The 23,885-nt window shown below is 32.8% G+C and overlaps 3 protein-coding genes across 5 annotated transcripts; 1 reads left to right on the plus strand and 2 right to left on the minus strand.

Moving 5' to 3' along the window:
- The first annotated feature begins 1,279 nt into the window (after positions 1-1,279).
- LOC107426743 (uncharacterized) lies at positions 1,280-7,363 on the plus strand. Of its 2 annotated transcripts, XM_016037007.4 has the most exons (12): positions 1,282-1,747; positions 2,556-2,665; positions 3,498-3,567; positions 3,694-3,841; positions 3,931-4,068; positions 4,942-5,081; positions 5,354-5,401; positions 5,835-5,945; positions 6,041-6,222; positions 6,300-6,421; positions 6,799-6,875; positions 6,962-7,363. In XM_016037007.4, exons 1-12 carry the CDS (start codon positions 1,553-1,555, stop codon positions 7,070-7,072), a joined length of 1,452 nt encoding a protein of 483 aa, XP_015892493.1. In that variant the 5' UTR covers positions 1,282-1,552; the 3' UTR covers positions 7,073-7,363. The 2 variants fall into 2 exon arrangements, 1 of the variants encoding a protein (XP_015892493.1); XR_007243200.2 differs by lacking the exon at positions 6,962-7,363 and having other exon boundaries at positions 1,280-1,747; positions 6,289-6,421.
- Positions 7,364-10,916: 3,553 nt separating this feature from the next.
- Positions 10,917-15,682, minus strand: LOC107426744 (chromatin remodeling protein SHL). Of its 2 annotated transcripts, XM_016037008.4 has the most exons (5): positions 15,395-15,679; positions 14,896-15,241; positions 13,815-13,883; positions 11,920-12,055; positions 10,917-11,301 (listed from the first exon to the last, which is right to left on the minus strand). In XM_016037008.4, the coding sequence occupies exons 1-5, from the start codon at positions 15,465-15,467 to the stop codon at positions 11,275-11,277; spliced, it is 651 nt and encodes a 216-aa protein (XP_015892494.1). In that variant the 5' UTR covers positions 15,468-15,679; the 3' UTR covers positions 10,917-11,274. The 2 variants fall into 2 exon arrangements, with proteins under 2 accessions (XP_015892494.1, XP_060667429.1); XM_060811446.1 differs by lacking the exons at positions 10,917-11,301; positions 11,920-12,055 and adding an exon at positions 12,295-13,540 and having other exon boundaries at positions 15,395-15,682.
- Positions 15,683-16,713: 1,031 nt separating this feature from the next.
- Positions 16,714-22,990, minus strand: LOC107426711 (beta-galactosidase 5-like). The gene is made up of 19 exons (XM_016036958.4): positions 22,376-22,990; positions 22,181-22,276; positions 21,948-22,060; positions 21,770-21,836; positions 21,565-21,657; positions 21,220-21,363; positions 20,851-20,939; positions 20,634-20,739; positions 20,298-20,385; positions 20,024-20,142; positions 19,480-19,644; positions 18,965-19,143; positions 18,767-18,876; positions 18,575-18,684; positions 18,186-18,296; positions 17,988-18,101; positions 17,626-17,828; positions 17,201-17,531; positions 16,714-17,117 (listed from the first exon to the last, which is right to left on the minus strand). Exons 1-19 carry the CDS (start codon positions 22,541-22,543, stop codon positions 16,968-16,970), a joined length of 2,556 nt encoding a protein of 851 aa, XP_015892444.3. The 5' UTR covers positions 22,544-22,990; the 3' UTR covers positions 16,714-16,967.
- Between the last annotated feature and the right edge of the window lie 895 nt (positions 22,991-23,885).

Here is a 23,885-nt window from a genome sequence, read left to right on the forward strand (position 1 = left end):
TGCCATGTCTTTGTTTTTTTGGTAAATATAAATGCCATGTCCTTGAATCTTTGATCATCATCAATTAATACGAAATATGCATAATTTTACAGCATTTTTAAGATCACATCCTTTTTGAGGTCTATATGCTATAACGATATGTAGAGTAGTTGATGCATGATCATGTAAAAAAAGGTTATAATATGTATGTAGTATTTCTCTTATATTGTCATAATCCACCTTCATGCGCTTATATGCATCTATTGTCCAGTTTTCATGTGCTTATAAGCACCTATTAACCCATTTGTATGGGGATCCTGGAAGCCATTTTTGTAGTAAAATAAGAAATGAAAGATTTTGTTGAAATTGTTTGTTTTGGAAATTTCTCCTTCTCTCCATCAGAACAATAAGGCCGTTATGCTTGTTACTATAATCTTGAGGTTGAACTGATCTATCAGAGAAGAATTAGAATTTATGTATATGTATGTATGGTATGTATGTATATTTTCATCAGAAGAAGAATTAGAATTTATGTTTGTATGTATGTATTTGTATATATATGTGTATTTGATTATGGTTCCAGCCAACCGATAAAAAAAACTGGTTTAACAAAGAATGGAAATCTTTGGGAGAGAGAAATCCACTTGATTTGTAATGTATGTCCTCTTGTTCGTGGAAAAGTTACTATGCTTCCACTTGAAAATCTACTTTCTTAAACCTTTTGGTTTGATTTGTTATTCTAAACTGTTATTTATTATTTCTCTTTTCAAAGATTAAATTCTAACTCATCTATAGTCGTTTGTCAATTCCAATTAAAACAATTTATATATTGGTTTGCAGGCTGAAATTAACCATGTCTTTTTAAATTAACACATGAAATAAACAATTTTACCTTGCGTTTATAGAAACAAAATATTGGATGAAGATTTCAGAGTTTTTGGTTTATCAATTTGAAGTTGATGAAATTTAGTTGAATTTTATCGGTCCAATTATGACTTCCCATTAGAAATATGACTCTTTTTTTTTTTTTTTTTTTTGAGAACAAAGAAATATGGATTAAATGAAATAAAAATAAGAATTAATGATCTACATTTTGTACTTTATATGAAAAAAAAAAAGATCAAAATTTTTTTTTTGAGAGAGAGTGTATAGAGTATCTTTAACTTGAGAGAGAGTGTGTATATAGTATCTTTAACTTGAGATAAAAAATAAATAAAAAATAAAAATTGGACCGTACCATGCAAAAATGCGCATAGAAGCAGAAGTCAAAAAGAGAGAAATACGCGAATGCCCATAAATAATCACCCAGACCCGGCCAAATGAAAGTCAGAGCTTCTAAGCCTCTGAGAGAAGCAGAGAGAGAGAGAGAGAGAGAGAGAGAGAGAGATTGGCATTTTCTCCATTTCTGAAACTCCCTTCGAAGCTCCATTTTATTCGTCTAACTCCGTTTCATATCCTTCCCAATCTCCGCCGACCAATTTCAAAGAAGTCGTCATCGTCGTCGTAGAGAACTGGCTGTTCGACTTGGCGGCGGTCTGTTGAATGAGTGATTCGTAGCAAAAACCTCGAGAGAATGGCGGAGCAGAGAACCGACAAGGTTGCTCCACCAGAGGAGGAAGAAGAGAAGAAGAAGAAGAATGCAGATCCGGAATTGTTAAGCTACTTGCTTCAGCCTGCCACCGCCGATTATTCCGATCCCCAATACGTTGGCATTCGTCGACTCCTTCTTCATCGTAAGGCTGTGTCCGGTGTCCTTCTTCGCCGTAGAGTACGCTTTCCTCTTTTACCATCTTATTACTGCTTTTTTCGTTTTGTGCTTATATGATTTTTGTTGATCGTGGTAGTTTTTTTTTCTTTTTTTCTTTTTTAAGCATTTCTATGTTTGGATTGGGAAATTGGATCCTTTTACTTGTAGTTTGAGCCTTTGTTTTATTGATTGAAATGGATTTTTTTTTGTTTTTTTGGGTTAAATTTTATGTTGTTAGTTGTAGCTTGATTCTTGTCTTGCGATTCGATTGTTGATTTGAATCTCAACAAGTTAGATGTTGATATACAAACTTGGTTTTACAGTTAATTTTAGATTCAATGTGATTATTGTTGAAAAGCATACTATAGGTGAAAATTCAATCAACTTTTGATGGGGAAGGTGCCGTGGCTAAAATTTTGAATTTTAGGTTCAGTTGCCTGGTTGGTTACACCTTGTTTAGAATCTTTGTTGTTTGTTATGATTGACCTTATGGTGATAAAGTTCAGCACCGAAACCGGAAAATGTGAAGAAATATTGCTATCTTATTCTGTGAAGCCTGAATTTTCATAGCATAAACCTATTGGGTGAATGTGTATGAGAGATTAACATACTTATGGTAATTAAACTTTTTGTTGCTTTACCATCTGCTGAAGTTCCGTTGCTGGTAAATAGTAGCGTAAAATAGTTAAAACATATTTGAGCAGTACATTAGTTTCGTGGACCTGCTTCTTACTCTGTTTTTTTTTTTTTTTTCCTTCCTTTTACACTTTGGCTGCTTTTTCTTTACCATAATTCAAATGGTGAATTCCTGCACTTTTTTTCATTGAAGGATTGGAGATGCAACGGAAAAGGTTATGTAGCCTACCGTAATTACATTCGCAGACCAAGGAATTGGGAAAGTTTGCAAATACCAAGCCTCCATAGCACTCCTGGAAACAGGTTGCTTGAAATTTAACCATATGAGTATGACTAGTGTGACTGCTTATTTTTAAGCATTAAGTGAGAATTCTTTGCTTTTTTAAATTTTCATCCTAAAAGTTTTTGGTGATCCTGTAGAGATATAGAAGTCATCTTTCTTTTTTATTTTTATTATTCTTTTTAATGTTCAAGACATCTAATTTATCTGAATGATGCAATGTTCTTAGAAGGTGAGTCACAGTTGCATCAAGTACTACTTCTAATCTACAAAAATGAAAGTTGATTACTTTTAAAAGAAGTTCTTTGAAATTAAAGAATTGTCATTATTAGAAGTTTAAATAATATGGTCAGTGATTCTATTGTAATATGGTAACCCTCTGAGACATCATTTTTTCTTTTTTCACTCGAAACATTTCTTGTACATGTGTTCGCATATGTGGCTCTGTTTTGGGTCCTTTAAATTAGATTTATCTTCTGTGTGCGTGTGGTGTGAAATGATTAGTTATTAGTTGAAGATGATGTCTGGTGTCCAGCGGCTGGAAATGTTAGTTTGGGCCAGGGCCATAGCTACTGGAAAATTTGAAATCTAAATCTTTGTGTAACCTGTGGTAGACCATTCCTCTGGAATCTGGAGCTGGTGGGATGCTTTTCTTCTATTTTGTGTTTGTGCCTTAATTATGTCTTTATTTTGTAATATTAGCCCATTTGTCCCAATTCTCACCCATTTGTCCTGATTCTCAGAAACTATGACGAGCTATTATCTCAATTCAACTTTTTGATTTGTGAGTGGTATCTTAAAATCTCGTTTCCATACAATTCTGACATCAGGATAATTTACTGGTTGATGCATCAGCGGCCAATGGATTCCACCTCCAAGTCCACTGTCCCTTCTGTATGAGGTGGAAAGCTGGACTTCTAGCAGGGTATGTGCAACTTCCAGTCAATACCTGAGAGAATAACAAAAGCTGATATACATTTTTGTTGCCATTCCTTTCTCTTTCTTTCTTTTATTTTTTTAATGTCATTCACATAGGTCCATGATTTTATAGGAACTCCAAAGTGGTAATCCAGCTTCAAGTCACAGAAATAGTTTTGGCTCAACTACCAGTGATAACGATCGTCCACGTCATCGAGGTGTTGAACCTGCATATTCCTTTGTGGGAATGCACTGTATCTTTGACCAGAGCAAAGCCTCCGGTAACTATTTTGGTGTATTAATGAAGACTGACTCCACTTGCTACCTGTAAAACTTTTATGAGGACCTAACCTGATTATTTTTATTGCAGTTACGGTTTTGAAGTTTGGACATATGAGTTCTGATCTACTTGCATATGGGGCATCAGATGGAACCTTGACAGTGTGCACTGTTGCGGAACCACCTTCAATAATCACACAATTGAAAGGCCACTCCAAGGATGTTACAGGTTGAATACTGGAAAATGCTTGTGTTGCTTTTTTCTGTGCCATTGAGTGATATATTTGTGAGGGTTTTTCTATTTATTATTATTATTATTATTATTTTGTTCTGGTGGGTGGTAGATAAATATATTTTCATCTTAAAGTGTGTTTTTGACATTGATGAGTTGAGTTTCACATAGCCAGCTGCTAAAGAGAAACAAGTTCTTAGAAACTATGCTGAAGGAACTTTTTCAAAACAGGAACTTCTGTTCTTGATATAGTCTTCCACTGGATACTCAAATGAGTCAGTCATTTGAAAGCTCCTGATGGAGGCGAATTGGTTGCCGTGGGGGGGGGGGGGGGTCTATAGCCGTGACATCTTATCTTGTAAACCTCCAAGACCTAAGAGAGAAGACTAAAACTTACCGGCGTGTTTGGAGCATCATTGGCATCAATGATAGCATTAAATGATCTGTTGATTTAACCCATTGCTTTTGATCTTAAATAGCTATTTTCTCTGTTTCCATCCCTTTTTCGGACATAATTAGTGACTTTAATGTCTTCTTCCTTTTGTTGAATTGCTAGATTTTTTTTATTTTAGATGCGTTTGTTGACCTAATCACCTCACCTGAAAGGTGGAATTGGGAATTGGACCTATTAGGAAAATATTTCAGTGACACAATGAATCACATTCCATTTGTTTTCCAATGACGAATAACAAGTTGAGAACACAAAATGACACAATCTCATCCTCTTGACAGGATGAAAGAAATTCCATAATTCTACCCATGAAAATATTGGATGCAGTCTACTAAGTCTTTTAGGGTTAAAGAGAAAAAAGAAAAGTACTATTTTGTTGCTAGCCTCATCATATTTCTGAAATTTTAGTTTATTTTCAGACTTTGATTTCTCATCCAACAATCAGTACATTGCATCATCATCGATGGATAAAACTGTGCGAGTATGGGAAATATCAAAAGGTCTTTGCATCCGAGTAATATATGGAGTTTCTTCACAAATGTGTATTCGTTTTCACCCTGTAAGTATATATTAAGAATAATATTTTCATTCCTGAAACCTGCTGGAGTGCTTTTTCACATTCCATTATTTTTTGTCTAGAGCTGTTTTGTTCATTTAATGTAAGTTTTATCCACACTCAACATTTATTAGTTAAATCCTTGTTTTTCTTTCTTTATGTTAACTACTATGATGCATAAAAATAAAGAAAAGGCTGCTAGTCCTTTGTTGAGCTAATTCTGATTTGGCATGCCATTAAAGGTTTTGTCTTCTGTTACAATTTCTTTGATGCAGGTAAATAACAATTTCCTTTCGGTTGGCAATGCAAACAAAGAAATTACGGTAATTAATGCATACAGCGCTTGCAGCATCTTTAGAAAGGAAAAAAATTACATTATGCGCACATTTATTATTAAAGCCTGAGTTTTTATCCTTTGATTTCTTTGAGACTAAGATAATTTTAAATATTACATATAACATGGATGTACTGTGGGTAGGATCTTATTTTGTTAAATGTAAAGCTTTTCATAAGTTTGGGCATTTTGCACGCAGAAAATGTGCTCCTTCAGTTATAATGGCATGTAAAATGCACACCGAAACATGCTCAGTATAGCCTCCCGCTGCTAAATCGTTGTGCTACTTTGATTTTGATTTATTTATCTTCTTATGAAACATATAGATCTATATTGTCATTTCACAATTATCTTGGCCTTGTCTGGATATATTAAAGTCAATGGACCATGTTTGGTTTACAACACTTTACATTGCTTTTCAGGTTTTTAATTTTAGCACTGGGAGGATTATTCATAAAACAGTATTTGACGGTGAAGTTACCTCTATGGACCGTGATCACACTGGTCATCTCATTTTCTGTGGGGATTCACTGGTGTGTTTGTGTTAATTATCTTAATTTCTTATCCTAATTTTGTATGAATTTGGATAATCTTTTATTAATATGATCAAGTGGGGTAACTTACATAGGGATGTATATACTCTGTGAGTATCAACTCTCACACAGGAGCATTATCCCGTGCTCATCGCCATCGAAGTAGCAGCAGGCACAAATCTCCAGTCACAACTGTGCAGTACCGAACTTTCTCCCTGCTTGCCCGAGGGCCCGTATTGCTGACATGTACTCAAGATGGGAACTTGTCTTTCTTCAGGTCTAATCACCATGGTATATCGTTTTACTTGTAATCTTCTTCTTGAAGCACTGACAAGAAAGTTAGTTTTTTTGTAGTGTTGCTCTGGAAGTACAAGGTTATTTGACTCTTCGTTGCTCACTCAAATTAACTCCACGGATACACAGCATTAGGGCATCATTCTGCCCAATGCTTTCCCTTGAGAAAGGAGAATATATAGGTTCGTATACTGCTCTTGTTACTTTTAGGCTCATCTTTTTGTATAGCTTAGAAAGCCTTTCGACAATGTTGACCTGATGGATTTATATGAAACTTATCCGGCATCATTGGAGGGAGGATTACAGTTCTATTTTGTTTGTTCTGTATGTCAGCTACCCTGTACAGTAATTCAAATCAAAATCCTGGAAATTAAACGATTCTATTTAAAAACTCGAAAGTTCATTGTATTTATGTCAAATTTTGAAATTCTAAAGCTATTGTAAGATGCTTTAAAAATGCAAAGCAAAACCTTTTATCAAGATTGGGTAGTGCAGACAACTTTCTTGCAAATCTTGTTTCTTCTTCTGCTGATGTGGTGGTTCTATTTTTAATACTCAGTTGCAGGAAGTGAGGACTCAAATGTCTACTTTTATGATTTAACTCGACCAAAGCACACATGCGTAAACAAGCTACAGGTGCGTCTTATTTGGTAGTAAGGCTTCTAAGTGGTTTATCATAGTCTCCATTTGGCAACAATTGATAAACCATGTATAATTTGCAGGGTCATCGATTTCCAGTTATGGATGTTGCGTGGAACCATGGAGAAAACTTGTTGGCTTCATCTGACTTTTATGGCACGGTTATTGTGTGGAAGAGATCAAAGACAAGTTAAAACAAAAGATTTGTATTATTAATTGTATCAGTAACATAAGGGGTAATCATCTTTTGGTTTGTATCTTTTAATTTGATTTATTAGATTTTTCCATGATCATTTTTTTCTTTTTTCTTTTTTTTTAATGAAATGGCCATTAGTATTTAGTAAGAAGGTATTCTTTCCTTTTAAGAAGTTTCATGGTGTACAAGCGGTGCATTCATGGCTGCTTATGTATCAAACCTCTTGATAGGTTCCTGATAAATAAAGATGAATGGCATGGCATGGCATGCTTCATTTGGTGGTGTTGTACATATTTTTCTCTATTACTGTTTCAACCGTACGAAATAAAAATTAAATTAAAAGTTATTACGGATATATAAATATACAAACAAGTTCATATAGGTCATGGTTCTATTATCATAACTTTCTTATTCAATCTTGTATCACTTCAAAATATGAGATCATCTAGATTTTTATAGGATTCATTTTGTCCGAACAGAATTTTAATATATCATTAAACTAATATTTGATTAATAATTAAATTTTAAATAACAGCATTTAATATGATTTAAAAGTTGATAATAAAAATTTAATGCTGAAAGTATTCAATGGATTTAATATGAGTTATACATAATAACTCTAAAATCAAGGAATTTTTTAGTGACGAAATCTTAATTTTATAAAAATAGGATTTTTATAGGACTAGTGTTAAGGAGTGTTATATTCTCATCTACCTAAGGTTCTAAATTTGAATTTAAATATCAATTATCATTTTATTATATGGTTAAACTTTTACTATGTAAGCATCATTGATTAAATAGATTCCTTGATAAAAGACTTACTTTATATATATATATATATATATTACTTGATAATTTAAGCTTGACTATATATATATATATATATATAGGTCAACGTCATGGTTTTATTGTAAAGATTTTCTTTTATCTGTCATTATATCGTTTTAAGATTTAGATTTAAAATTTTATTTATGATTGATGGGATTCCAATAAAATTTAATGTTTTATCATGTCAATAAATTTATATTAAATCATTATCGATTTTTAAATCGGTTTATAAGAAAAATTATGATATTAAAGTCATCAAATTGATAATCTAGCTAATATATATATATATATATATTTGTCATGGAAAGAAAAGTTTTATACATTTGGACATAATTTAAGGTGTGCTAAAACAAAAAGAAATAAGAAATAAGAAATAAAATAAAAAAATGTAAGAGACAGTTAAATAAAAGAATGACTTTGTTACATCACATTTAAAGAGTGGAAACAACATGTAGTGATTCAATGTTCCGGAACCACTAGAAATTTTTTTTACGGAAAGAAAAATTATGAACATTTATGTATTACATGTTTAAAATGTGTTTAATGTGATCAATCAATCCACTGCAGTCTAGTTGGTTAGTACAGAAAAGTGCATTTATTGCCCAACCATTTATATTCATCACCACATCCATGCATTTGTTTTGTATTTTTCACATTTATTTTTTATTTAAAATTATTATTAGTACGGCTTTCATTTTTTACTTTTTGATTCTCACTTCTAAATATAATTAGTGATTTCACTTTAAAAATAGAAAAGAAATATAACAAATTTATGAATTTTAAAATTTTTTGTATCTTCGTTTATAAGGAATGCAGATAATAAATCGGCAAAATACTTAAATGCTATGCTAATCAATTTCAATACCGGATTCGAACCAAACTATTATTCTAAAAGGTTAAAAAAATAATAATAATCACACAAAAATTATGTAATGAAATAGGAAGAATCAATATTTAGTTAAGAAGAAAACAAAAAATCAAGTTATGTCATTCTTTTCAATAGAAAAGAAAATCAAATCTTGAAAACATGTTAATTCAAAAATTAAATGATATAGCTTCTCATCTTATTTTGTTCTAGAAGGTAAATTCAACCAGTCGTTCGAAAAAGAAATATATATTTAATGAGTTGTGTTTCAAAATTAATTAATAAATAATTAAATAATTAAATAATTAAATAAATTTATAAACAGAAATTCTCTTATCTCGGAATGTAAATAAAAGAATAATATTACAAATGCCTACTAATTTATAAATACCAAATATATATATATATATATATATATCATTATTTGATTTGTTAATGTATTAATATAATTATATAAATACGTCCTTAAAAGGATAAGTGCTATTAAATATAAATCAACCACATATAATATATGTATATTTGGTAACTAGTTGATATCTCTAATATTGTTCTATATAAAATAACAGGCATATATCTTTTTAAGAATAAACGTAGTACAAATAAAAATTTATTCAAGATTCTTGAGCAGAAGACAAATAAAATTTTTAAATTTATACTGTTTTTAATTTGGATTGTATAATTATTAAAGCTTTTATTCTTATTTTGGTTACTACTAAATGTGAGGACTTCTCTTTTCGGTAGTTAAATTGTACTAAGGATTAAAACTTAAAATTATATTTAGAGCATTTCTAATGATTTCGATTATTATTAGATTTTTTTTTTTTTTTTGGTCACATAAAAAAATAAAGAGCCTCTTAAGCAAAACCTCTACAATGGGTCTTTTTTAAATATCCTATCAAGCGAATGTGGTAAGGAAAAAAAATAAATAAATAAATATCAAAGTGACTTTCTACTTTTTAAAAGTTTGGTCATACATTATGAAGTTTCTTTAAAAAAATTTTTTTTCTTAAAAAGTCATTTTTTAAAATAATAATAATAATAAAAAATATATAATTATTTAATAATCATAAATATTCTTTTATACATTATCATTAAAAATAATTTTAAAATTTTAATTGTACATTTATATCAAAGAAATGTAGACAATATTAATTTTTACACGATACGACAACAATCTACATTCACGGTTAGAAGTACTCAACACGAATCATCGAATCTCAAAATTTTAAATCCTTATCCAAACACTAAAAGATTAATAAAGGATATTTTAATTTTAAAATCATTGTCAAGATACAAGATTTGGTTTGGCAGAATTTTTTTTTTTTTGGCTTAAAAACTCTAATGGAAAATCAAAAGCTTTTTTATCAAAAAATAAAAATATTTACCAAAAGTCAATAAGTATTTATTGATCAAAAAATGAATTTTTTTAAACTATTTTATTTTGAACTTCTCTAAAAAATTTATTTTCTTTTACCTTATATGGAAATTTAATAAGTATTTAATATAGTTTAATGAGTATTTAATATATTTTTTTATTTACAATGCTTTTTAATAAAAAAAAATTTTCAAAAAAATCTATTATAAAACTCTATAGACTAAAGCTCTACTTTCATCAACTATATTAAACGAATACTAAATCTGTTTATATATATATATATATATATTATTAATATTATTAAAGGTTACTACCATATTTGTTTATAGCCTATAATTAATCTTATTTAATAATAAATTTTTCTCTATTTAATTTCCTTAAAAACATTTGATTTAACATTATTGAATTGTTTTTACTTTCAAACGGTTGAATACTTCGACTATTATATTCTTCTTTCTTCTTGGAAAAAAAAAAAAAAAAAAGAAAATAGTTTCAAGAACAATTATTGTAATAGAGATGCTTTTGGAAAGCAACATGAAAACAACGGAATGCCTTATTCAAGCCAAACATCTCACTCTGTTCAAAGCTAAGCAAAATAAATATAAATAAGACACTTTATAAATATACATAGATATATTAATTAAACATTATTTATATAAAAACGCTACTTAATTAAAAGGCATAAATTTTTTTTTTTTTTTTTTTTTTTAATGTCCCTCAATCTAACGCCACAAATAAAGTTGGCCCTGCCATGTGAGTCTACATATATATAGATACAAGTAAAACGCCGTATCTTCTGTTACTAATAAGTTGAAAATAATTCGTACTATGCACAATCTAGAATATGAGTAACTGGAGAGAGAGAGAGAGAGAATCTACATTACATAATTACAGACACCAAACACATCCTCGACCGTTGGAGAAACACAAAACAAGGGAGAGCACTTCTTTACCAAACAGACAACACAGTTTTTCCAACCAGTCCCTTTTCCTATCAACCGAAAAAGACTACATTTTGTGACGCAGAGAAGCCTCAGTGTTTGCATGACGCCTACCCACAATTAGATAGAGAAATTTCCTCCAGTTCCTCCTCCATTATAATTCTAGCTCACCAGATCATTTCTATGCTATATCACCTTCGACGCCGTTTTGTATCCACCTGAAACACAGCATACAAATAGGTAATGAGTTGACGACGATATTAACAACAATAGCAGTTTATTCAGTCCCCATACTGTCAACAGAATTCAATTGTCAACCACAAGGTTCTGCCTGCTTGGCATTCCATATGCAAAACTCTACACGACCGGCAGTTGTCTAGGCAGATATTATTAATTGACAATCGAGTCAATTCTCATTTCTTTCTTTTCTTTTCTTTTCTTTTCTTTTCTTTTTATATATATATATATATATATATGTATATATATTCTTGTTGTTTTTATGTTTGTGAATGCTCGCTGCGGGAGGCATTTATGATGCTGGTACTCCTAAAGTGGCCATGCATCATGATATAAAATGACAGAAGAATTGTAATCCTCTTGTCTTGAAAATAATCAATAAAACTAATTAGAGAAAGAAGTAAATCTTGACAAGAATCAGATCATTTCCATTGGTAGATGATCAAGAAATCAAGCAGGCAAACTGCCCAATAATATCTCAATACCCTTTAGGCATACAACGCAAGTCAAATTGAGCCCAGAATTAACCTGATATCAACTTTGATAGCGGATTGGAAATCCTACTGTAGTATTTTTTTAGATTCAATTACTAGAAATACCTTAATATCTGTGTGTCTGGAAGCATTATGTGAATTTTGCAACTTCTTTTGACCCTCAGAAGAGCAACTTTCACAGAAGAAGTGATCCAGTCGTTTCGCTTCCTCTGCAGTCATTTCTATACAAGCAGGATGAAACCTAAATCAAAAGGGGTATGCCAAAGATTAGATCAGTTCAAAACAATTATACTCATAATACGTTTCTATAAATTTGCATTATGAATTTATGAGTTTCTATATACTTGCATTTCCCTGGTACAAGGACCTTTCATGAATAGCAATAACCATGCCAAAACCATACGAAAGCTTAGGTAAAAAGACAAAAAGAAAGAACATAATTGTACAGCAGCTTTATTATTATTATAATTTTTTGGGTCATTTGTGTTACTTGAACCACCCTTGCTCTTCCATTTGGGGGTTGAGGTGGTGATGCCACTGTTCTGTCTCCGAGGAGACAGTTAATGTGCAGCCACTTTGATATTAGGCATATGTGCATTTAAAGCATTGATGACTCTCTGATCCTCAATTAATCTCATCCATCAAAAAGTGAATCTAATCTTGGACACTCCCCTAAGTAAAACTCTGCAGCTAATGTCTGCTCAAGCTGTGCTAACAAAATAACACAAACTATGATACCACATACCCACATGTGAATGCTGTTATAAATTTGCACACATGCAAGGATCAGCCTATAAGTTTCTACTACTTCCCAAGCTTTTCAATTTTATTAGAAATAACCAAACTTCTTCACAACGTTACATTCAATGACTTACCATACATACAGCCAGATATTTTTTAATCTAAATAAATGTTTAAAAGAGATAATAAACTACAGGTGAAGGTGGTTCACATGCGAAAAGTTTCATCATGGGTGCTTTTTTGTTAGAGCAAAGCTCATGATTTTGAGTATTCTCCATCAATCCTACCAAAGATTTGACGTACTAAATCAAAAACTTTAAGTAATGAAAAAAACAAGTTAAAATATCATCCTCATGACAATTCATATAGGTTTCATAATCTAAAGTCATAAATTGGTAATCTCTCTACTTCAAATGTAGAGGAGCCCCTCTTAAGTTTTAAAAGATCATGCATCCCCAAGATATGGATGTTTTGCAGACCAATGGGAACATAAGACTGAGCTTTGATGGGACAGGTAATACACTCTTAATAAGAATTCCCATGTAGATTGCAACTCCAAGTACTTCAATTGACAAATGATTCAACTTATTAGACAAAAACCTCAAATTAAAAATTCATCATTAAATCACTTGGACATTGTAAAACAAACGACCCAGTTTTGCTAATGATTCAGATATACAGTTGTTTGTATAGTCCTCAACCTATCCCAGATATTGACATATATTATTACTTAAGTTGTATGAACAAATACAAAGTGCTAGTATAATTCAAGTTCAATCTTCTCCAAGGGTACTGTTAAATATTGCAACTTTAAACAGCCTACAAAAAACATTTAAAGTCATGTAACAATTTTCTGAAGGATATACAAGACAGATCATTTTTCAAAGTGATTTCTTTATCTACCAACCCTAATAGATGGATCTTTCCACTTTCCATATAATCATCCTTCTCCATAAATACTGTACATGTGCAATCCATATATTACCTGCCACGTTATGTGTAAATCCCTCAGTGATGGTTGTACCAAGACTTAATAAATAGTCATACACAACGACTAACTTTTTTGACCACAGAACAAAAAAACAAAAACTAGCAACCTCTTTTTCATTAGCCATCTTATCAATCTATTCGCAAGACACTTTGAATGATATTCCATCCAGATAAAGACTAAAGTAAAATGTGTAAGGAAATTACATTCAATTCAATACAGGACAAAGTGTGTTAACACTCCATCTAACGATCAAAAAGATCCTACTTACCAATCACTGCAGCCTTCACACTGAACCATTAGATCATCAGGATTGTAAGGCATCTCACACTTGCAATACCTGCCACATCATATAAAATGTTAACCTTCTGGCCAAAAGAAGACATGTTAAACCATTAACCTGAAAAAAGTTCCAAGTAAACTCAAGTCAGAAAAAAGAGGCATTCAAACAGCAGTGGTGCCTAAAACCCCGAGAAACAAACTATCGAACTTGTTATTCCCAATAGTCAACAGAAATGTCATGCTGCTGTTGTCGTTAAGTAAAATAAAACAAAAGAAGTTAATACCAGAACCCAGCCAGTCAAGGAGAAAGAAAAATCACTGTCATCTATCATACCACGGCAGCTTAAGTTCAAATGTCAAAAAGCCAAAAGTTCACAAATTTCCAGAACAGCCAGAATGCCCAAATATAAAAAAAAAGTAAACCCCCTAAATTTAATTTTCAAAGCAACCAAAAAAAAGAAACCAACTTGAATTCAAGTTTCATTTAACAAAAGTACACTGGGGATTAACATTACGAAACGGAACCTGAAGGTCCAATTCTTTACATTATAAAATAATTTTATGTAGAAGTAAAACACTACCACAGTGGACGGTAATGTAATCATTTTCACATTCAATTAATCCCTAGTCACTTCGCCGCTCCAAAATCTTTTGGAGGCAAACTCCAAAACACGACTAATAATTATAAATGTTTTAAATGAAAACACCTTTTTTTTTTTCCTTTAGAAATAATTAGTAGTACACTGAAACTTTTTTACAGTAACCTTGTCTTTGGCCATCACCATCTCCAAGAATGCCACACAACACTTGGGAACAAATACATTCAACTAGCAAAACCGCAGATTGATCAAAATAGCAACGAAAAATCAACAATTTCATTTCAATATATATTACCAACCAATTATCTAACTCTTAATTGTTTAAAATACTGCACAAACAAAAACCCACAGAACCGTCAACACCAACAAAACCCAATCAAAATAATTAGCACAATTCAACCAAAAAGCAAAACAATGATAAAAAAGTAAAATTAAAATCAAGATATTAGGGAAGTGATTGCGAAAACATACACGGCAACTCGATCGGGATTGAATGCTCCAGTAGCCGAATTATACTCGAAACGGCAGAAGAAATCGTCGTTTCCGACGGCATCGAGTTTCGTATAGCTCTTGAAGCTGTGAACCGTACACTTTCCCTCGATGGTATCGGCGCTCTGAACATCATAGTGATCGGAAAGAAAAACCTCCTTGGATCCATGGAACTGACGGCGACCTCCGATTGACTCCTCGGGACGATAGTACCATCGAACTTGGACCTTGACGTTGGTCCCACGGCTATCGGCCTCGATCCTCTCGATCCTCGCTACGTACGAGGGCTTCGAGGGTTCAGAGGGCCTCATAAGAACGCAATCCCCAGCTGAACAAGTTATAGAACCCGAAAGAACAAAAAAATAAAAAATAAAAAAAATTAGTGTTTGGATTAGCAAGAAAATTTCTAAGATTTTCCAGGAAATTTGTGACTAGAAAAAGAAAAAAAAAATTCTCTTTTTTTTTTTCTCTGGGTTTTTACCTCGGATGGTTTTGTTGATGGGCTTGACAGTATAGGAGTCGAGAGCTCGTTTGGGAGCCTTGGGTTTAGCCATTTTCCTTCTCTCACTGAAACTTGGAACTTCTTCTACTGCTAGAGATTACCCTGACATGCACCACGACACACCCAAACTCAATTTCCCCAACTTCCACCCAAACTAAAAAGATATTTATTTATTATATTTTTTATTTTTACTTTTTATTTTTTTATTTTTTTATTTTTGGCGCATAGAAATCAGAAAGAGACTGTGAGAGAGATATAAAAGGGCAGAGAGAGAGAGAGCGTGACTATGACGACGGAAAGGAGACGATGGGTGTTTGGAGAGAAAGAAGGGATGAGAATCCACGTCATCGCCTATGTGGATTTGGTTTTATCTATTTTCAAACTCGCACTTTTTATTTATTTATTTAGTTTTTTAAATCTTAAATTTTCAGAATATATTATTATCGGTTGGGTGGGGGTTAATGATAAAGACATTAGAGCCAAAAATAGAGGATTATTATCTTAATTTTTAGGAATCTACGTCAGCATAGCCAGTGGGGTTCGTCTGTTGACTTTTTTGAAACCTGAAATTTGTTGATTAAGAACATTTTCACGTTTTAAGATGCTTCGTTAGCGAGCAGGCTAATACTCCACTCCCTCCACTTAAGTCGGCAAGGTTAGGCACTGTTTGTCTCTCTGGAAATATATATATATATGTATATATAATATAATTTCAGCTGGAAAATTTTAGATCTTTTTTTCTTGCCCTGAAAAAATCATGTTTAAAGCCTGGTGGTCCACATTTGACTGAACAGACCAGATTACAATCCTTTGTCAAAGCAAAGAAAATAAGATTCCAAAAAATAAAATTGTAAAACTTTTGCTTGACAGAGGCTGTTACCCTTGACAGCCTTAGACATCATTTTCATAAATTTGAGCAAGCTTCTACCATGGCCTTCTGATGGAGGGAAAAATAAAAAATAAAAATGGGTTGGTCATTTTGCTTTGCTTGTATGGTCCATAACCAATGCTACCTTCCAGGGAAATGCTTAGGTAAAAAGTAATGAGAAAACCCATAAGTACTCAAACCAATTTTTAAATTTATCCATAAACTTAACCCCCCAATGTCTAAAATAATGGGTTCAAAAGGGCAGTTTTCCAACTCTTTACAAAATTTCTTTTTGATTATGATTGAAGGGGTCTGGAACAGTCTTTTAACAACATCATGAAAGCTCAACTAGCCTTGTGTACCTTGGTATTGTGATTGGCAAGATTCCCATTATTGTTCAGACGTTGAATTTGTCACATTCAATTGCTACTTTTTGAAAATCAAAATCACCATTCTTTCAAAGATAAATGCAATATTACTTATCTCTTTAGCTTCTGGTGCTCTTTCTTGGTTAACAAGCACCAGTGTTGAAGCGTCAAGTATACAAACATTATGCCTGCAACTACATCAATCATAGGCTGACCTTACTTACATTTGCATAAATCTAAATGTGATGTCTATCAAATGAATTTCTCTACATGTTTGTATGGAGTTAGAACTTAGATCGTCTCCGGGGACTTCTTTTTATACCCTCAAAGCTGGTGTGATCTTTGCAGTAGCTATAGGATTACAGACAGCTTCCACAAATAATTGTTTCGATATATTTGGACATGGGTCTTCACCAAACTTACTGCTGGATATCGTCACCAAACATCTCTGTTGACCTATGCAGTTCTGAAAATAAGGGTAACAGGAAAAATAAGGATCCAAGCCTTGATGAATATCTGGAAAACAGATATCAGAAAGCAGTCTAATACCTTCTCTAAGGCAGCGCGTGAGCCTGGAGCATGGCAGGTACCATGCTGGAAGTTCCCACAGCTTCCTGATGGAGTTCCAAAGCTTGCAAACTTAATAGCAGAAATGGAGTACCCGTCTGTACAATGTAAGCTAAGCATAGGCTTCATTAGCTCTTCTTCTTGGCTGATGCTCTCATTGTGCCAGTTGCTAGGATGTTGATCAGAAACCTTGGCACAAACAGTTGTAACTGATCTTTTTACGAGAGCAACCTTTGATGCATCCCCACCAAGTTCCTCAAAAATTACCAGTAGATTTTGAGATGGCTTTAACCAAGACCGAGGCACATGATACCTGAACAAGGCATAACAAAAACAACATGAAATGCAAAAATGTTCAATCCTAAATCCTAGTGTACTCATCAGATGGTTGTCATTGAAGTTCATACCATTGTTGAGTTGGATGGCCACAACCATATTGGCACCTTGGAGGCCGGAATGTTCCAGAGTAACTGCAAGCACCACAGTTACCTTCAGCATATTTAGTCCAATATCTTCCAATGCTTTGCCCATTGATCCATACTTGACCCTTTCCCATACTACTCATGTCCAGAGCCAAAGGCTCATCTCCTCTGGGTGCATCAAAATAGGCCTGCAGGTTCAAGTACAAATGTTAACTAATGATGTTATTTCGTTTAAAGTGACTTTGAGATTAACCTTAGGAGGCTTGATCATGATATGGAAAAAACTAACAAAAACCATCGCATCAAGATTCATTCAAAGTTGCAAATCAAATGTTTCCAAACCATACCTTATACCATGTCAGGGGCTGCTGAATATGTGTTACGAAGGACTCTTTAATCCACTCGACAGATGAGATGGAATTTGGAGAATCTAAATTCAAGGTTTCTCCTCTTAGCCCAACCTGCATAAAGAAAAGAGCCCATTAGGCGGGACTTACTCAAGTGAATGAGTAAATCATCAAATACATTGGAGTGAGTTTAAAAACCTTGAATGACCATCTTTGCCATGATAAATCTCTCTTTCCTTTGTCTAGTCCATGTAGAACAACTGGTTCTAGAATTCCTATGTTTTGTTCCTCGAAGTGTGGACCATTGTTCTTAACCATGACAAGCAGAAAAAGTAAACAGAAAAAATCAGTTAAACAACTAAACTATGGTGAATATGACTTCAGATCCCAACAAAAGAATCAAAATATGCAAACATGGTGGACATTTCAAAATAAGAAACTGAAATGGCAAGGCCCAAAGAAGTTCTTAAAAGTTTGCCTAAATGCAAAACCTTCTTCAAGCATCTATAATAAGAAGTTAGCACATACTAATCTAAGTATTATCTTAACATGAATTTGTTGCAGGCATGGAGAACTAAAGAACTAACCGGCAATCCAACAGCTATGCCGAGCAGTGAAATTTTATTTATTCCAGCTCGCAGATTAACATTTCCAGTAAAAGTGAATCTCCTGTTTACCCTAGTTCCATGAGCCGATCCTATAAGTAGAGGAAATCACTAACATGTTACATTCAGGGAGTTATTTTTTTCTCACAAAGAACAAGCATTTCAACATTTTACCTGAAAGCTGTCCATTGACAAAGACATGCATAGCATCTCCTGCTGACTGCACAGTTAGAGTGGGATGTTGGCCTCCCCGTAGAAATGATTCAGATGAACTTATGTCAACACTGTAAAGATCATGTAAATGGGAAATTTTAGATAACAATTTTGCATTTTCCAGAATATGAAACAGTCACAAAGTATTGACCGTTTCACCTTGTAGTGTACCATAAATAGTCACTGGTGTCCCTGGTGATGTTTAGCTGCTCTAAGAGACCATTAACCGTGGTTGTTGTATCACCATCCACCGAAGATATGTCTTCATTGAAAGTCTCCCATGAATTTAACTTAAAACCTGTAGGCAGCATTTGCAGTTTGGATGTTTGAACTCGAACCTGCAATGGAATCAGGCTTCCTGTTTATCATTTCTGCGCATGATGAACTAGAATATGTATAAAGAAACAAAACAAGGCTGTGTAGATTTCCCCTTATATTTGAATTGATCCATTGAAGTTACATTCATATGGGATGAAAATCATACAATGAAAATAAGTATGCAGAGGTATTATTGAAGAAGGCATATGATTCACTTTGATGGTAGATTAATAGATAAATTTTTGGAAAATGGCTTCCCTCCAAATTAGATAAAACAACTAAAGATAATTCAAAACAGTTGACATTGTGAAGAACCAAAAGAGAATCACAAAATAATCATTGACCACACCGCTTACTTTGGCAGTATTGAAGACAGCATTCTTGCAGTCTGGAAGGATGCTGATAGACCAAGGTGGGAGCTTATATGACATGCCGTTGAATGTCACTCTTGAGGCTGACTTTACATTGTAATTTGAGAGAAAAGCTGCACAGCCTCCTGACTTGGAAGAGAACACATGTGCCTGGAAATGGTAGTATGGAGTTATTCTGATTATATAGATTCGCATAAAAAAGAATTGGTTAAATTATATTGGGAAGGAACTCTAAGGAGGAATGCTTCTTGCAAAATCACTAGAAAGACTGATGCCAAGTTGAGAAGTTTCTCTAACAAGGTGTTAAATAGGCATAGCAATGGCTGATAGAGCTTTCTTTTGGCATCCAGGAGTCTAGATGGCTCTTTTTTATGTTTCAGCAGCTGCTTCCTAGCTTTCATTAATGTGTGGATGGTGAAGAAGCCTTTATATTCCTAAAACCATGTTGGTTTTTACTAAAGAAAGTTTAAGGCGAAGTCATTCTTCAACGAAATTTCTCTCAAGATATTATACGGACAAGCTGACAAACCTCTTCATAGCTTCCTAAGGATGTGACAGTAGGATCAGCATTTAGTATAGCTTTTTCACATAGCTTAATGGCCTTATGAAGCTCCTTTAAGTGGCCATACTTAGGTTCTCTGATCAACCCTATAATATAAGCAAGAGGAAGACACTCATTAGACTGTACACTGTCAAGTAACTTCACACCATTAAAATACTCTCAAGAAACAGAATATTAAAGGAAATTTTAAAGAAAAGCAGTTTTAAAAACATTGAAATATGGAAATAAATAGTTTTCTAACCATATTCATCAATAGGAGCATCATAGTCATAACTGGTAGTGATAAAAGGTCCTCCAGCAGTTCTTCCAAAGTTGGTTCCCCCATGGTACTGCATTAAGTTTTCTCACGTTTAAATTACTTTAAGCATTGCGAAATATAGTCCATGAGATTGACAGTTACCGTATGGAAAGGAAAGAAACAACTTGAAAAGACCTTTAGAGCTGACATCATAAGTTTATAACATGCACTTTTTCAGCTTCATAGTTTGCATATATATCTTATGTCTTCTAGGAATTAACCGAGAACATGAAGGAATATTAGTAAGCCCGAATGCAGAAGGGAAATGAAAGAACTAACCATGTAATAATTTACCAAGGAACCTCCCTTTTGAATGAACCGAGCAACTGCAAATGCCAAGTCCTTAACGGGTCTTTGGTAAATTGGGCCACCAAATTCTGTAAACCTGTTTGCCAGAACAAAGAGAAAAGGAAAAAACAAAAATAAAGAAAAATTTAAATCTTACTTTTTTATGCAGTAAGGTTTATGTTTAATGTGACAGTAGATAAAGAAATACCAGCCAGTCCAAGCCTCAGTCCAGAGATTGGGTTTGTAAGGTTTGTTTGGAGTGAAATAGTCGCAATAAAAACCATTGCAAGTGTTTATCTGTCCAATGTAGTCAGCAAAAAGAGAATAGTCAAATTGACTAGGCACCAAAATGTAAAATAAGATCCACTCTAAAAAAGTACTAACGACCTGTCTCTTTCCATCCTTCTCCCAATAAAATTATCATTAGCATTTAGATCAATAATTATACACCCATTTTGTTTTTACATAATTTAGGCTATAAACTCCAAGAGAAGTACAAAAAAGAAGCTAGAAAAAGGTTATAAACGTAGGAGCTAAGACACATTTCAATACTGAAGGAATATTAGTATTTTTTTACCACTGGGTCTGGAGCATCGTTTTCCTTGCACATAACCCACGGGACCCCAGTATCCATTCCAACTGCCATATTTGCAGCCCAATTCATGTATGAACGACCAGCCGCTCCAAATGACCTAGCTTCTCGTTCATACTCATTCTCAATCTGTACATAAAAAAATTAAAAGAATCCGAGATAAATTTTATGAATATTGTAAAAAAAGAACAATATTTGGGTTCATTTAAAACCTGGGTTATTACTTACTTATAGCTATCCAAACTGAAATTGCCCATCATGCTTTTATAAATTGACAGTCATTAAAAAGCCTGAGCAGAGCAAATAGAAATTGACAAGGAAGTACCATACCTGAGAGAGTATAATGGGGCCACCTTGAGACTCAAACAACTTTTCATCCTTCATCATTTGGACAATTTTCTGGGTAAATTTTTGCATTGCTGACTGCAACACCAAAAATTGAGTAAATATAGCAAAACAAAAGTTCAGACAGTTGGTAAAAACTTCAAGATGCTCTCATTTTTTTCCCCCTCATTGTCTTTCTCCATTTATTCACCTTGAAAGGCTTATTTTCTGTTCTGAAGCTAATGCCTGGAACATACTTCAGCCAAACTGGAAACCCACTAGAAAAGCCAAAAAAAAAAAAAAAAAATCACCAAAGAAGTAAATTTGAAAAATACCAACCAACCCATTAGTATTAAAGCTCCATAAATCATTGAAAATTTAGTCATTACCCAAAGTTCCACTCTGCACAAATATAAGGCCCAATACGAAGATGCACATAGAGCCCTGCTTTTTGGACGGTCTTGATGAACCGAACTAAATCATTCCTCCCCTCAAAATTATACTATAAGAAGAAAAATAATAAATTCAAAACAGAGAATCTGATATGATATAGTGAAGAAGCTGATATAATAAGAATAATAATAATAATAATAAGCAATTACTAAAGAAGAAAGCAAAATACATTGCCAGGAGAAGGTTCATGAAGATTCCAAAACACATAGGTGTCTATAACATCCAAACCACCATCTTTAGCCTTCTGTATAAGACCTTCCCACATCTGCATTGTATTTTCCCATAAAAAAATATTACACATCAATCACTTTTTTTTCTTAGAAACTGAAAAAATAACTCACACACATGGGTTTAAAACTCAAACCTGAGGGGTACTTCTGGGATAGTGTATGGAGCCAGAAAAGAGAATTTTCCTCTGCCCATTAACGATAAGAGCCTTATTATCATAGGAAACTTTGCAATGTGTCAACTTGAGACCTAGAAACAACAAAATGCAGAGCAGAACCCAGTTGGAAGCTGAGCTAGCCTCCATATTTTCTCTCAAGGGAAAGACACAGAAAGAGAAAATAAATAAATAATAGTCTCAGAAAATATTGAGCAAGCAATATGATACTGTGAGAAGAAAGAAATTATATATATATATATATATATATATAGTCCACCAAGAAGCAGCAATGTGGTGGTCACAGAGCAGCAAAAGCAGAGTGATTTGTCTTTAAAGGAATCACTACAATATACGCACACAAAGTGACAGTTGGCTCCAAGTATATAATGACGACGAAAATATTTGGCTACTATATCTTCACACTCTGCCTATTTCACATCAAAATCGTTTTTTTTTTTTTTAATAATTTAGAGTATGATTTTGTTAGCGTATTAATTTCAAAGTTTGGTAGTTTTGCGTTTCTTGATTCGTATCTGATTTCACCGCTTCTTTTTCTGCTTTCTTTAAGCACAAACACAAACTTCTTTCTGTCTTTGAATTTCAATTTTGTGTTGTTTTCTAACAGCGGTAGACTAGTGGTTATTCTGTAGACTGTAGAGGAAATTGATGATAATATCATTATCTTAAAAAGAAGAGAAAAAAAAAAAAAAAAAAAAAAGAAAGAAAAATAGACAATATTATTATTATTATTATCGTTTCGCTGAAAAGAAAAGTAGAAGTACATAATTTGCATAGCATGGAAACAATGTAATGAGGCGCGTGATATGGACTATCTGTGCAATAACCAATACAAGCATTTTTTTTTTTTTTTTTGGGTAAATACCAGTACAAGCATTTTGTGGTGGTGATGGGCAACTCTTTGTATTTCTTAGTGGCTCCATGCTGAAACGTATTATTATTATTATTTTGTCTTTTTTTCTTATTTTTGTTTACAAAATTATTATTATTATTATTTTTTATTTTGTCTTCGATGGTTGCAAATATCACCATCAATATGCCTTCTTTTATTCGTCAGCTCATATATATCATTGGCTAGTTTTCCCTAATTTTTTTTCCCTGACAAAAAATGTAAATATATGAGCATCTTAGGTTTTTTTTTTTTTTTTTTTTGGTGATAAACATCTATTTATTTACTAAACTTTTTAACTCGTTTATCAAGCAATACAGAAAAAAATGTGGCAAAATTAACTTATTTGATATCATTTTTTCAACTAATAAAATAAAATAATATTATTTTATCATATTTTTTAATAAATAAATTCGTAGCGATAGCAATTTCAACTTAAACGAAAATGTATTTGATATAAGAGTTATTATTTCAACATTTTTTGTTTTCAAAACCATTTATTAGTAATTTCTACTTTTCAGTTTACAAATTTTGATTTTGAGAAAGATTTTTCTATCATCCTAAGTTCTATATATATGGTAT

This window comes from Ziziphus jujuba, chromosome 9 (assembly GCF_031755915.1).
Source record: "Ziziphus jujuba cultivar Dongzao chromosome 9, ASM3175591v1".
Lineage (NCBI taxonomy): Eukaryota > Viridiplantae > Streptophyta > Magnoliopsida > Rosales > Rhamnaceae > Ziziphus > Ziziphus jujuba.

Bases quoted from the DNA above. Each gene is read 5' to 3' on its own strand.
- LOC107426743 (XM_016037007.4), top strand. From the start codon at position 1,553: ATGGCGGAGCAGAGAACCGACAAGGTTGCTCCACCAGAGGAGGAAGAA. The intron at 3,568-3,693 runs GTATGTGCAACT...ATGATTTTATAG, and splicing joins AAAGCTGGACTTCTAGCAGG to GAACTCCAAAGTGGTAATCC. The intron at 6,422-6,798 runs GTTCGTATACTG...TTTAATACTCAG, and splicing joins TGAGAAAGGAGAATATATAG to TTGCAGGAAGTGAGGACTCA.
- LOC107426744 (XM_016037008.4), bottom strand. From the start codon at position 15,467: ATGGCTAAACCCAAGGCTCCCAAACGAGCTCTCGACTCCTATACTGTC. The intron at 15,242-15,394 runs GTAAAAACCCAG...TAACTTGTTCAG, and splicing joins CATCAACAAAACCATCCGAG to CTGGGGATTGCGTTCTTATG. The intron at 13,884-14,895 runs GTATGTTTTCGC...ATGATGTGGCAG, and splicing joins AATCCCGATCGAGTTGCCGT to GTATTGCAAGTGTGAGATGC.
- LOC107426711 (XM_016036958.4), bottom strand. From the start codon at position 22,543: ATGGAGGCTAGCTCAGCTTCCAACTGGGTTCTGCTCTGCATTTTGTTG. The intron at 21,837-21,947 runs GTAATGACTAAA...TGGCTTTTCTAG, and splicing joins TGTGCAGAGTGGAACTTTGG to TGGGTTTCCAGTTTGGCTGA. The intron at 20,740-20,850 runs GTATTTCTTTAT...TCTGGCAAACAG, and splicing joins ACTGAGGCTTGGACTGGCTG to GTTTACAGAATTTGGTGGCC.